General features: G+C 49.3%; 4 protein-coding genes across 4 annotated transcripts; 3 read left to right on the forward strand and 1 right to left on the reverse strand.

Annotated features, from left to right (window-relative positions):
- Nucleotides 1–4223: 4223 nt before the first annotated feature.
- Nucleotides 4224–6514, forward strand: MYCFIDRAFT_190666 (uncharacterized protein; the record flags this gene model as incomplete). The annotated part of the gene is made up of 4 exons (XM_007932558.1): nucleotides 4224–4248; nucleotides 4694–4917; nucleotides 4977–5860; nucleotides 6481–6514. 4 exons carry the CDS (start codon nucleotides 4224–4226, stop codon nucleotides 6512–6514), a joined length of 1167 nt encoding a protein of 388 aa, XP_007930749.1.
- An 871-nt stretch (nucleotides 6515–7385) lies between these two features.
- MYCFIDRAFT_144445 (uncharacterized protein) lies at nucleotides 7386–8578 on the reverse strand (the record flags this gene model as incomplete). The annotated part of the gene is made up of 2 exons (XM_007932559.1): nucleotides 7386–8064; nucleotides 8148–8578. 2 exons carry the CDS (start codon nucleotides 8576–8578, stop codon nucleotides 7386–7388), a joined length of 1110 nt encoding a protein of 369 aa, XP_007930750.1.
- A 236-nt stretch (nucleotides 8579–8814) lies between these two features.
- On the forward strand, nucleotides 8815–10953 carry MYCFIDRAFT_80777 (uncharacterized protein; the record flags this gene model as incomplete). Its single annotated transcript, XM_007932560.1, has 1 exon — nucleotides 8815–10953. The coding sequence occupies one exon, from the start codon at nucleotides 8815–8817 to the stop codon at nucleotides 10951–10953; it is 2139 nt and encodes a 712-aa protein (XP_007930751.1).
- Nucleotides 10954–12530: 1577 nt separating this feature from the next.
- On the forward strand, nucleotides 12531–13808 carry MYCFIDRAFT_199582 (uncharacterized protein; the record flags this gene model as incomplete). Its single annotated transcript, XM_007932561.1, has 1 exon — nucleotides 12531–13808. The coding sequence occupies one exon, from the start codon at nucleotides 12531–12533 to the stop codon at nucleotides 13806–13808; it is 1278 nt and encodes a 425-aa protein (XP_007930752.1).
- Between the last annotated feature and the right edge of the window lie 441 nt (nucleotides 13809–14249).

The raw sequence follows: 14249 nt of genomic DNA on the forward strand, positions 1-14249 counted from the left end.
CAGATATAATTAAAGACGCTATATTAATTATCTAGGACGAGGCGCTATCGTAGCGGCGCTTCGACTTTATAGTCGTCTACTACCTTCTATACGATCTTAAAGAGATACTTAGGGAGAAAATGCCGCCGTAGTTCGGTAGTGTCCTAGTTGTATTTAGTAGAGATTTCGCGTAGTGTTTGCTTTTTAATATAACTTCTAAGGGCGACGAGGTCGCGGCGGTAGCGGCGGCTACGTAGCTATACATTACCGCTGCGCCGTTCTAGACGGACGTTAGGGTGCTATAGTTAACGGAAAATATACAACTACGAGCGGAGTCCGAAGCGTCGGTAGCGATAAAGTACTCGCGATAGCTCCTCCGCCTAGCGTATAATCTACTATACGCTAATTGCCCGATACGCCTGCCTCCGTACTTAAAGAGGGTTCTAAACATTAACTAGCTAGTAAAGGCCGTCTACCCTTAGGAATTAATAAAGGCTTCGTACGTCGATCGAACTACGCTACGTAGGCGCGTGCTCCTTACCGTATATAACGACGTAGCGGATTAGATTAACGACTTCTATAACGGTATATTTAGGAGCGGAAAGGCGTATAAGTATTACTCTAAAGACTACGTCGATTAGGCGGCGTCTAAAGCGCTCGAATAGTCGGGAGTCGAGGAGAGTATATCTACTATAACATCCCTACTCCGGCTGCCTAGTCTACTACTAGCCCTCTTACGCTTAAAAGTCGGAACGCTAGTAACTATTATAAGAAACCTAATCCTATATAAGGGTATTTGTAACGGAACGCGTATAGTAGTAACGTCGCTCTACGACTATAATATCGCGGTATATAAGCTTAACGACGAGTATAACGACGCCGAGTACCTTATCCTATATATTAAATTAATCGAGAGTAGAAGGTATCCGTAGGCGATCTCTAGGCGCTAATTTCTGTTAAAGGTATGCTACGCGATAACGATTAATAAAGCGTAGGGTTAAACTCTCGATAATATCGGTATAGACCTTCGGGCGTTACCCTTCTCGTATAGATAGCTATACGTAGCGATGTCGCGCGTAATAGATATTCGAAACCTGTTCGTACTAGTAGATAAGGAGTAGTACCGTTCGATAGACCCGTAGTATAAAGGCAGTCGTTACGTAGCGGCGTAAGAGTACGGACCTATTAGGAAGAATAATAAAAGCGAAGACGTATACGGCGACGACTACTAGTTTAGCATTCTAGATCTAGTACTAACTAATCGCCTCTTCTACGAGACATATAACGTCCGTTAGCCCGGTATTAGCATTGCGGTTCCGGCGGAGTTAGCCGTAATCGTAAATCGCATTCTAGACGAAGAGCGAATTTTTACTAGCCTCAGTTTATAAGAGAGCGGTATTAATCCGCTACTCGAAGTTATATAGTACGGGTAGGGATATATCGGCGAAGATATAGATAGCGTAGATAGTAGCGATACGTCTAAGGATATAAGTTAAAGACTGTTACTATAAAATATATAGGTAGTCTTAGAAAATAGAATAGTTAATCGTACGTAATTATATAGGGAGGAGATTACTTACTTACTCGCGGTATAAATTACCTTTTACTACCGACGTTAGATTTCTATCTTCGCTCCTCCTTCTTCTCCGTACTCTACGTACTATATCTAAATCCTACTCCGCGGCGTCGCTACTATCTTCAATCGACGGCGTAGACTATCCCGGAAATCCTAGGATTCTACCTAGCTTACGATTTACGCTAATCGAGGGTTACGATTACTCGAAAGCGTTCGCCTAAGCTGTTTTAAACGCGTACGAAAGTAGCGAGATCCGGGGTTTATAAGACGTATATAGCGCGTACGCTTAGCGAGTGCTCGCGGAAGAAGGGCGAGATATAATATTTCGGACTAAATATATCGCGTCGCTTAGGGGAAACACTTAGAACAGCGCCGATATTCGAGTATAGAGAGGCGCTTTTATCTATATTCTTAGGATAGACGCGGACTAGTATACTATCGGCGGCTATATATAGTAGACGGATTGCAACTACTATATATATAGCGGGCATTTCGTAGGCTATAGACATAGCTATACTATTACGAAGAACGGGAACTATACAAATTGCGTAGCGTTATACAAACCGAAGCGGTACTCGTACTACTAGGCGCAATCTAGAGAAAGTAAGCCTATAGCAGACTATTCTAACTTATAGTTGCTATACTAATATATATAGGATCTCCGATATATAGGAAACGGTAGAGATCGGATAGCGAGGAGCGTAAGGGGATAGCAGGGCAGTAGCAAGGAAATAATTCTATTATTCTTAACCCGAAATGCCCTATTCCTATCGAGAATAAGCTCCCTACGCTCGGTCTATTCGTGCGGGATATTATTCCCGCGTCTTAAGATAGCTACAATTCTAAAGAAATCTTTAGATCTATTCGGAAACGGCTTATCGACCTTTACGACTACGTCCTCGATATAGAAATCTATTAGGCGTGCTAGTATACGGGACTGCTACTCGAAGAGATACGTAATAGGAGGCGTAAGACTACGGCGATAGCACTATTAAGGATCTTAGCGGTCGAGAATTTCGACGTATAAAATAACTAAGATCGAAAGGTCGTATAAGCACTATTTAAAGATCTTAACTATATACTCTATAAGCGGAATACTAATAGCGTATACCGAACTATTAGCGCTAATAAAGCGTTAAACGGTCGGTAGAGATCCTACGAAGAACTATAGAGCTATAATAGAGGAGTACGACAAACGCGTAGGTAGGAATAAATTTCTCTATTCGGGAGGAGGGCGATATACGACTCTAGAGCGCGATTTCGAAAGGCTTAGATAGCGTCGTAAATAAGGCAAGTCGCAGTATAGAATATCTCTAAAGAGGGGTTGCGAAAACAATAATAGGCTTATAGAGTAGTAGTAGGGAGGCGAAGAGATTCTTATAAAAGTAATAGAGTAAGTATATAGGAGGAGAGAGATAGTAAAGTTAAGAAGACTTGAATTTTTATATATATTTCTTAGGCTAGCTCGATGCTACCTACTCTATTTTAGCTCTCTAGTCGCTACCTTAGATACTTAGTAGGTAGCAACAATAGCTGCTTCTAGTATATATATCGCGGATTAGCGACGAGGTCGGCGTTAATAAAGGAGTAGCGGAGGACGCGTTACTAATAGTCCTCGATCTACGCGAGGTTAAGATATAGCATATCGTAGGCGCGTAGCTATTTAGCGATAATAAGCTGCCGACGAGTCTGTTAGTTAGCTAGACCGTAGCCGGGAGTATAGATACTAGTACCTAAGAGGCCGGTCGAGTATAGAGGCAACTAACGGAGAGAGTTAGTAAAGAAGTCGTAGGAGATAATGCCTATAAAGTCGTATCGAATAGCAGGGTTCTAGTAGCCGGGCTAGTAAGTAACGAGGTTCGGGATGTTTTAGTATAAGGCACGGACGTTATTATATATAATATCGACTTTGTTCGTATTACGTAATTTACGTAGTCGAGCCGTAACGTAGAAGTTAACTAGGACTAGTAACAGTTAGCGGACTTTGTTTCTAAAGCGTTAAGCGCTACTAGATATACCTACCCTAGTTCTATAAGCCGGGAACCTATACGAAGGCAATAAACTTAGCGATACAGATAAAATATAGGAGGCTACGTAGGTACTAGACGCTATTAATAACGTCGATAACGGGACCGTTCGCGCTAGAGAAAGTTATATCGTCGGAGCCTAGGGTAATAGGAGATAGGACGTAAGGAGAGCCCGAGCCCTAGCGAGAGCCGCTAGGAGTTCTAAGGTCGATTATAGCGCTACGTAAAGGGGAGATAACCGATATATTAACTACGAGAGGTTAGCGCTAAATGTGCGTTATAGGCGTTATCGCTTACCGTTAATTAGTAACACGTTCTACTATAGCGTTACTCGTAGGAGTATTAATTAAGAAGGGTATATAGAGGTAGAGGTAGTACTATATAGCGTTATTAAAGGCGTAGACGTAGTAGAAGGTTTAATAGTTATTAGCCGATATTAGTCGAATTTTAAGCGATTAGAGCTTAGCGCGCGTAGCGTAACCGGCCTAGCCCGCTATAATAGGAAATTCGCACCCGCGTAACTTATACGAAGTAAGGGCCGGCACGCCCGGATTTAATAGTAATAGCCGCGGCGCCTAGAAGTTATAATAATGTAAGGCCCGCCGTCCGCGTCTGCGACGCGGACTAGGGACTAGTTGATTATGCCAAAAGTTCTAATAACCCCGGGTAAGCAAGATTGATTAATATAACAGGAATTCGTCCTGACTGTACTATAGTTCGAATCCGGGCGCGACCTGCCTTTTTGCCATGTTTCAACCATCGATAAAGTTATTATATTTTTTTGGCCAGATTCCTGTCGAGAGTATCAATTATTCACCCAGCTTGCCCTCGTTCGGCTTTTGCATGTGCCAGAATGATAGCCAATAGCATTCGACGTCGTGGTCCTAGGGGTTTTCTTGAGTCGCACGACCTCGTGTCATCCATTGTACCACCACACAACCATGTCGAAGATCAGCTTGGCGAGGGCTAGTGGAAGAAGTAGAAGCGGAGTTGACCAACTTCAGCTTCGGTTTGCTGTAAACAACAGCATCTTTCTGTGAGAAGATGCTTCACACAGGACTCTTATGGGCGTCGATCGCCTCAATCAGCCTTTTATTCTCTGGCAGTGCAGCCACCTGCACCGGTGTCAATGCTATCAGGCCCGGCTGTGCCTCCAACGAGAGTGCATATCATCGGGACACATTCTACATTGGCGGGCACTACGAGGTCTACAACAGCACGGAAGGAACAAGCATATACTCTGACCAGATATATGTGGAGAAGCTTACATCAGTGCACGGATCGAAAAAAGCAACTCCAATTGTCTTTTTGTCCGCTGGCATTCCTTCCGGTTCCGTATGCTTGCCCAATCCCTCTCCTCTCCACGTCACAATTCAGTGCTGACGGCCAAACAGCTATGGTTGAACACGCCTGACAACCGCAAAGGTTGGGCATCATACTTCCTCGATCAAGGCTACCAAGTCTACATCCTCGACATCACCGCAAACGGCCGTAGCGGCCAGAACGACTTAGAAAAATACCCGCTGCGAATCGGCACCACAGACTCCAACATGCAAGCAGGATTCACCGCACCAGAAATCTACGCCGCCTACCCCCAAGCCATCAACCACACCCAATGGCCCGGCAACGGAACCCGCGGCGACCCAATCTTCGACGCCTTCATGGCATCCGTCGTCCCCCTAACCACCAATTCCACAAGCCAAGAACTCTCCATGCGAGCCGCCGGCTGCAAACTTCTATCCTTGATCGGAAAATCCTATCTCATCTCCCACTCCGCAGCCGGGACCTACACAGTCCTGATGTCCGACGAATGTCCCGAGCTAGTTAAAGCCAACATCAATCTCGAACCGGGCAATATTCCCTTCCAATGGTGGTCTGGGAACTCTTCCGCTGCTGGAGACAGATACGTGACAAGAGAATACGGTTTAACCCGTACACCCATCACCTACTCCCCTCCCATCACTTCCTCCTCCGACCTGAATAAAATCCTCATCGGTGAAGATTCCCCCGCTCAAAGATCCTGCTATATCCAGAATCCCAACGCTACAATACATACCCTCCCAAATATCGCCCAAGTTCCTTATGTCTTTTTGACAGCCGATGCGAGTCCGCATGTTACATACGATCATTGCTTTTCGTTGTTTTTGCAGCAGGCTGGAGTCAAGGATGTTACGTGGATTAAACTTTGGGAGAAAGGGATTTTTGGAAATGCGCACTTTTTTATGGTGGAGAGGAATAATTTGGAGATTGCGGCGGTTGTGGAGAGATGGATCGGGGAGTTTGAAAGAAGGAAGAAGAAGTGAAGGGGTTTGGGTGAGGTGGTTGTTTGGGGTCGTGGCTATGATTTCGGCCTAGTCATGTGATCTGTTGATATTCACGATTGCTCCTTCCTAGAATTATGCTGTGCCTCTTAATAGGCGTCCTTGTAACAGTGTCAAGCTTGCTGGCAGATGATTGCAAAATCCGGCGCCACCACGATCCGTGTGACCTTCAATGCGTCGCAGGTTGGGCACAGAACCCTTCAATATCCTTCGTAACCTATTTCCAACATCCGCGTGAGGAACGCACAACATTAGTAACGACTAGCTCACTTACCTCCAACTCATAACCCACCTTCACCACCGTATCAAGATGCTTCAGCCGTCTATCCACTTCCGCGCCGCCTCGTATGAAGCTTAAGATGAGTCTGTCCTCAAGATCGTTCATACAGTCCTCGACGAAGTCCGCAAGGGAGGAAAGCATCCCAGCGCCTCCACCATGCTCTCCACGCCTAGATACGCATCGACTATCTTTAATCATCTGAAATGTCTCGATAGGGATGCATTTCGACCAGTCTAGGCATGTCTTGACGCCGTAAACGATGAAGGTGGTGTTTCAGTAGTAGGATTGCGTGAAGAGAGCACGTGATGCGCGATCGATCTTGAGCAGGTGAACTTGTGACTTTGCTACCACACGAGACTTGTCAACTTGGTATGGAGTGATGACCTGAGCCGGGTGTGGCAGTGAAGGTGTCTTTGTAGATCTTTTCGTATAATTCTTGGGGTAGAGATTCAAGGAGGGTGCGTAAGTCGTCTGCGTTTCCGACCATAATGAGTGTGTCGTCGTCGTTGTGGGAAGATGATGGAAGTTGAGGGTAAGGAGGCGCCGATCCAGGTTGGCGAATGCGTGCATGTGTGTGTCAAACGGTGCTGTGGGGACAGCTGTAGGGATGAGCTCGCTAGTTCTAACGTTCGGATAGCTGCTTGCATCAAAATATTCCCTCACATTGGCGGTTGTTGGAGATTCTTATGTGGAATAGTTCACGGGAATGCTGCGATACCTGAAACATCGCGTCTTGACATCAATTGAGCTGGTACTTTCGTCTGCGTGCTGTCCTTCACGAGGTCATGACAACATCGAAACCTAGGCCTCTCCCATTGCCGTTCGTACATGCACAGACTTTTATGTTACGCGGCGATATTGAACGAGAAACGTCTTCTGCTTCAAAGCCCATCAGTCCGCATCGGAATCGGCATCGGCATCTTCTTTACTGGGACGAAGTTGCGCGAGGTCCTTAGTCAACTGATCATCAATCAGCCGATTGCTCCATATGAGGGAGAATCCGAGACTTACTGAGTGCTCCCAACCAGACTTCACTTTGGCAGCGACTTCAATACCCATACCTCTCTTCCATAGTGGTGCGCGCTCAGGAGCGATGTGACCGTCATTTAACCGCTTCTTCGCCCACGCGCACATGATGCGATCCCACTGCGGCTCAACGACTATATTCAAGGCATGCAGGGGCCGTCCTTGCACAAGGCCTCTCAAAATTCCACATCCTTCGCAGTGACCCTCCCGGCGTCCTTCTGCGCCTCTTGATCTCCCTCTAAAGGTGGCAAGGAGAAGGGCTTAATGACGAACTTCCGTCTGCTAACCGTGAACGCTAGATCTTCGCCTATGCTGTTTCCAGCACCTGCTCCTCCCTCACCGCGCTCAGAGTTGACCGGAAGCTTATGAAATCGTACCAGACCTTGCGGCTGCTCCTCATTCCCGCGTGCGCCGCCGCTTTCTGCTAGGCTGTTTGAAGCATCCATGAGGTGTGGGAATGGTGTGAGCTCAATGACACCATCGCTGAGAATCTCTGCCCACCGAACCATACCAGATGCTCTCGGATAAAGTTCCAGAGGCAATGTGACCATCGCAGTCAATCTGCTTGGGAACTGTCGAAGTAGAGACCGCAAAGCCCGGAAGAAGCCAAGAAGTGCTTCTGGCCTGCTCAAAGTCGGCGGATACATGGCTGGGCTCAGGATAGATGGGACTACCAGCCGATGGATCGCTGCATCCGGCGAAGTATTGAGATTGCGCAGGACAGACTGGATAATCACATCGAAAGTGAAAGAAGGAGATATTGGAATGTGATTGACTCTTGCGTCTGCCAGTGTTGCAAGACGCTTGCTCAGGTCAAATGTGTGATTGAAAGGAATCTCTGACGTAGCAGAACTGCTTGGTGATGGTGTGATTGTTCGATCCGGAAGAGCTGTACCTACCATCAGCTCGAACACTCACCTCATGCCGCTACAACCTACGCACCTCTTTCCCCAGCTTGGCCAAATCGCTCGTATCTCCAAGCAATTTTCATCTTCTCTTCGTCGGCTGCTGATCTGGCAAGGTTGTCCTTGCTCTTCTCTTCCGCCTTGCCGGGTAATTCCCGCACCCAACCTTCACCCAGGCCAACAACATGCAGGACGTGGCCCTGGCATATGCCCTCAGCCGCATAGTACTTGAGAAGTGCTCCTGCGAAGTCTGTGGTTCCGCTTTCTTCGATCAGGAGGCTGTTCCCTAGCGCAAGGCCAGAGTGACCACCAAGCAAACCATCTAGCGATGCAGTGCCAGTAGAAGTGACCGAATGCGATGTCAGAGGCGACGGGCGCACTCCAGGAACATTGGCCGCAGGTGATTCGGTTGATGTAGAGTTCGGCGAACGGCCGATTGAGATGTTGCGCTTTCTGAACGCCATCTGCTCATGAGACACACGCTGCGATGTCTGGGCAGAATGTTGAAGAGCATGCCTGCTGTGCTGTGAAAGAGAAGTGGAGTCTGTCCTTGCAAGCTCTCGCCAATCGGACTCGTAGCCGAGAAGCGCGTCGCGTCCATACAACTTCCTCCCTCCCACTTCCATCACCATCACCATCACCATCACCATCACCATCACCATCTATATCAACACCGCATCGATGTGAGATGGACCCGCCAATGACCTCGTCGCCGCCGCGCGGCACAAAGCGAAAAGCGGATGAGTTGCAAGCACCTCGCCGCATAAGGGCTCTTGAGCAGGATGTGGTGAACAAGATCGCTGCGGGAGAAATCATTGTTGCACCGGTGCATGCCCTGAAAGAGTTGATCGAGAATGCAGTGGATGCCGGCTCGACAAGCCTGGAGATTCTCGTCAAAGAAGGGGGCCTCAAACTCTTGCAGATCACCGATAATGGCTGCGGCATAAGCAAGGACGACATGCCAATCCTGTGCGAGCGCTTCACCACATCAAAGCTCAAGGCTTTTGAAGACCTGCAGGCCATTGGCACGTATGGATTCCGAGGCGAAGCGCTCGCCAGCATCAGTCACATAGCACATCTATCGGTCACGACCAAGACAGCAGATTCTAGTTGTGCCTGGAAAGCTCACTATGCTGGTGGCAAACTGACACCTGCAAAGCCCGGCCAATCTGCTGATCCCAAGGCTTGTGCGGGACGGCAAGGCACGCAGATTGCTGTTGAGGATCTCTTCTACAATGTGCCGACCCGGCGACGCGCTTTCCGTTCTGCCAGCGAGGAGTATGCAAAGATTGCCGAGCTGGTGGGCAAGTACTCAGTTCATTGTCAAGGTGTTGCATTCTCGTGCAAGAAGCATGGTGAAGCCGGTCTTGGTATTGCTGTACCTGCCAACGCCTCAATCCGTGATCGCATCCGTCTCACCCACAGCACAACTGTCGCAAATGAGCTCATCGAATTCCAGATCTCCAATGAACCGTATGGGTTCACTGCAAAGGGTCTTGTCAGCAACGCCAATTATGGTGGCAAGCGAACTACACTCCTACTCTTCATCAACCACAGATCTGTCGAATCGTCAGCGATCAAGAAAGCATTGGAGCAGACGTATTCTGTCTTCCTTCCGAAAGGCAGCAAGCCTTTCGTCTATCTTAGCCTAGAGATCGATGCCGCACGTGTCGATGTCAATGTGCACCCAACAAAGCGAGAAGTCAACTTCCTGAACGAAGAGGAAATCGTCGAGCTCGTCTGCGAGGAAGTCCGCACGAGGCTTGGAAAGGTCGATACAAGCAGGACCTTTATGACGCAGAGTCTGCTGAGCGGCGCGAGGACACCTAGCATATCCAAAGCGAATACACTCCCTGAAACTCCGTCGACTTCGACTGCTGGCGAAAAGCGACCTCCGACGTCTCATCAGACTGCATCGAAAAAGCCGTACGAGAACAACCTCGTGAGGACGGACGCGAAGACGAGGAAAATTACAGCCATGCTTCCATCAGCACAGCGAGCGTCGTCTCCGTCCCGCGAACATGCCTCGAATGGAATGGAATACGAGTATACGGACAAGGAGCCTACGATATGCCGTCTGACCACCATCAAAGAGTTGAGAGCCTCGGTGAGAGAGAACATGCATAATGAGCTTACAGACACATTTGCCAACCATACCTTTGTCGGTATAGCAGACGAGTGCAAGCGCATCGCCGCTATTCAGGGCGGGGTGCGTCTCTTCCTCGTGGACTATGGAATGGTTGCCGCGGAATATTTTTACCAGCTTGGCCTGACAGACTTCGGCAATTTTGGGTCGATCCGGTTAAACCCTCCATTGGCCTTGCATGACCTGCTCCAGATTGCAGTCCAACACGCGAAAACGTTAGAGCCGCAAAACGTGGAATTCGACTGGGACAACGTTGTATCGGCCGTGGCCAACCAGCTCATGTCTCGTAAAGACATGCTTCTGGAATACTTCTCGATGGAAATTACTGCAGATGGCGACCTCCTAACCATTCCGCTCCTGATCAAGGGCTACGCACCATCGATGGCCAAACTTCCCAACTTCCTGCTGAGGCTAGGACCACATGTTGACTGGACAGACGAGAAAGGCTGCTTCCAGAGCTTTCTTCGCGAGCTAGCAAGCTTCTATGCGCCAGAGTCATTGCCACCTGCCCCCGAAGATGGAGAGTCGGAGGATGAAGATATCGCAGAGAGACGACGACAAGTCCATCGAGCAGTTGAGAACGTCTTGTTCCCGGCGTTCAAGGCCAGGCTGGTGGCTACAAAATGCCTGCTTAAGGGCACTATCGAAGTTGCCAACCTCAAAGGCCTTTACCGCGTGTTCGAGCGATGCTAGGACACCGCGTATTCCTGCTCTGCTGCGACCATCTAAAGCACGGGCACGAAGCCACGCTTCAGCGCGAGACTTTCACGCCTTTCAACGTGAGCTGGCTGCATGACTTCGCTTTGCTGGACCCGCTATTGCGAAGTTTGTCGGCCAATCCTGTTGGGTGTTTTGTAAGATCCAAACATCAATAGTGCACCTCCAATGATATGTCGCAGTGTGTACCGACATATTCGCCTATCGACTGCAGTAGTCACACACTCCTCCTGCCCGATGCGTTAATGCGCCATGAGCCAAAGATCTGCCTCTACAGTAAGTGCCTCGGTGATGTTTAGGAGCTTTATTCGCTGGACCTGCAGGCACCCCATGTCTTCCCCTCAGCCGCAAGGACACGCGCCGTTCCTTCCAATTCCATTTCACGCCATCATCAAGCATCACCGCTCACCGGACAGGATCTCGAGCGATTGAAAATAAGCCATGAGTGGCAGAGGATTTGAACGCCTTGTCGCATTCACAACGGAGCCCTAGCAGTCGCGGCGAAGCTTCCGCTTTCTTGAGAATTGCTTGGACAAACTGCATTTTACTTCCCAGATTTTGGCCATATGGAATACCTCGATCCGTGAAAGTTGCTCACTTGACCATTGCGGTATGTATCCTCTGACGTATTTTCTACCTGAAACTCAGGGCACGAAGAGAACAGCAGCTCTGGCCTACGGAAAGCTGTGACCCCCAAATTATGATGAATGTAACGCTCAGTAGTGTTGCCTACTTTTCGACGGTCTGCGCCACGAGAGTCCCTTCCCCGAAAGCGAAATAGAGTATAGAGAAGAGAATCATACAGGTAACGCGTGTGAGGCATAAGTCGTAGTAGGTGATGTCTGTGGCTAAGTCTATTTACACAGGTGGCGACAGGTGAACCCTGACAGGTAACACCTGTGACAGGTGGCACCTGCCATCTCTAGTATGGTAGTCAACTCCACTACATTGTTGGGGTGCCGGCGTAAAACCTGCAGCCTCCGCTCAAACCTGCCCCAGGTGAAAACCAGCATCGAAAATCCATATTCTCGAACGCCGCTGAGCACTCCTAGCGACTAAAAACTGCGGAGCCCCAGTGGCGTTCGAGCGTCACCTGGTCAGCTAAGTCCGAGGCGTGCTGTATGGTGGAATCCTAATTCAAGCTTAAACGACGATCACAGCCACATCCAGCACTTCATCTACCTGCCGAGGCCTGTATGCACGGTTAAGCACGCCGTTTACAATGATGGCTGCGCTACGGGAACGAGGCAAGCCTCTGACGGCCAATGATGCGCCCCGTATTATACTGTACACTCCTGACTATGTTGCATCGAGCGAATTGCAGGAAACGCCCTTGGGTCATACTCCGACTCGGACAGCGTACGAGGCGTCGAGTGCCTTATGCGGAGATGGGCAGTCGTAGGGCAACTTCTGGCTAGAGGCATCTCCCTCGGAGGCAAACATTTATTCATCAGATTTGAGAAATCACTATATATGTCTGTAGATCAGCACTTCACATCGCTCTCCACGTTCAAGTCAACAACCCAAATCACAGCGACTCAAACACCATCAACATGAAGACCTTCGTCGTCGCATCCCTCCTCGCGGGGGCTTCTGCCTTCCCATTCGTCATGGACATGCCTGGCGTTGACTCTCGCATGATCCAGGCTGAGCGTCGCCGCATTCGACGACAGCAAAACGGCTCTGGTCCAGGAAGTGCAGCACAATGCCCATTCAACGCAGACCACAAGCCAGCCAACCCAGTGACCTCGCAATACCCATACAACAACGCCAAGAACGGTGTCAAGGGTAACGAGAAGGGTGGCTATCAAGTTCCAGCTCCAGGTGACACTGCCCATCAGTTTGTCGCCCCAGACTACTCGAAGGACATCCGTGGACCTTGCCCAGGTCTCAACGTCGCCGCCAACCACAACTTCTTGGCTCACGACGGTATCGTCACGTACAACGAGCTCGTTGACGCTCAGCAGAACGTTTACAACGTTGGCTACGACTTGGCCAACCTTTTGGCTCTTCTCGGTCTCACCTTGACCGACGGTGATCTTGTCACCGAGAAGCTTTCCATCGGCTGTGATGCTACCACAAGGACATCTGTCAACCCAGCCCTGACCGGTAGCGAGCCAGGCCTTGACGGCCACAACAAGTTCGAGGCTGACAGCTCGCTCACCCGTAACGACTTCTTCACTGGACAGGGTGACAACTTCAATTTCAACGGCACCCTCTTCGGCCAGATGACCCAAACTACCGGCGGCAACTACGACCTGCAGGGTCTTGCCCAGTACCGATATGACCGCTACCAGGACTCTCTCAAGAACAACCCCAACTTCTACTTCGGCCCACTCAGCTTGCTGCTGTTCGGTGCCGCATCTTTCCTTTACGAGCTCATGCCATCTGGCACCAACGGGTACAAACCAGACTACGCTACCATCTCTTCCTTCTTCGGTGCCACCAAGAACTCCGACGGAACCTACTCTTTCAACGGCAAGGAGCAGCTCCCACCAAACTGGACCAACCGTGTCGACCCATACGACAACAACAAGGTTACGCAGGAGATCTTGAAAATGTACCTCCTCAAGCCAGTTCTCTTCGGAGGCAACACCGCCGACGGCCATTTCGACGCAATCAGCTTCGGTGCTATCCAGAATGGTTCTATCCCAGTCGACATTGACGCCAAGACCACATCTTGCCTGCTCTATTCGCTCGCTACTCAGTCCGTCCCATCTTATCTCAACGGTGTCATTACCCCAAGCGTCGATGCTCTGGCTTTTGTCCTCACCAAGCTAAGCGGCACCGACTTCGCCAACCTTGGCTGCCCACGACCACTCACCAAGTAAATTTTTTGCGACAAATTAAAACTGAGACGTGGATGATTTAACGGCGGCAGAAGGAGGAGTCATGCAGAGTGTTTATTGGGAGGATCAAAAAGCTGGAAGGACAGTACTGCATGAGCGTTAGCGATCTCTTACCTGTATAGTGTATAGCGCACTCCATGAGAAGATCATCAATGACTCGCTTCAAATTTCCTGTTCCTACTAACTTCTCGCGAGCTTTGCTTCACGATACGACAAGTACGTATTGATGTAGTGTAGTTGGAACAAGATTGTTGCGACCATGTGTTGCAGCTGCAGCTGCTGTGGTCGATCAGGTACAGCACGTTTTGCGATCTTCGACACGGCACGGTACTGTAAAGATGAACTATGGCAAATGCATAGAAAGTATGGCTTGCAGCTCAGTGCGGTCGCTCTGGTTGTGTGCCGTGTGAAGACATGACATGG

The sequence above is a fragment of the Pseudocercospora fijiensis genome (genome assembly GCF_000340215.1).
Source record: "Pseudocercospora fijiensis CIRAD86 unplaced genomic scaffold MYCFIscaffold_9, whole genome shotgun sequence".
NCBI classification, from domain to species: domain Eukaryota; kingdom Fungi; phylum Ascomycota; class Dothideomycetes; order Mycosphaerellales; family Mycosphaerellaceae; genus Pseudocercospora; species Pseudocercospora fijiensis.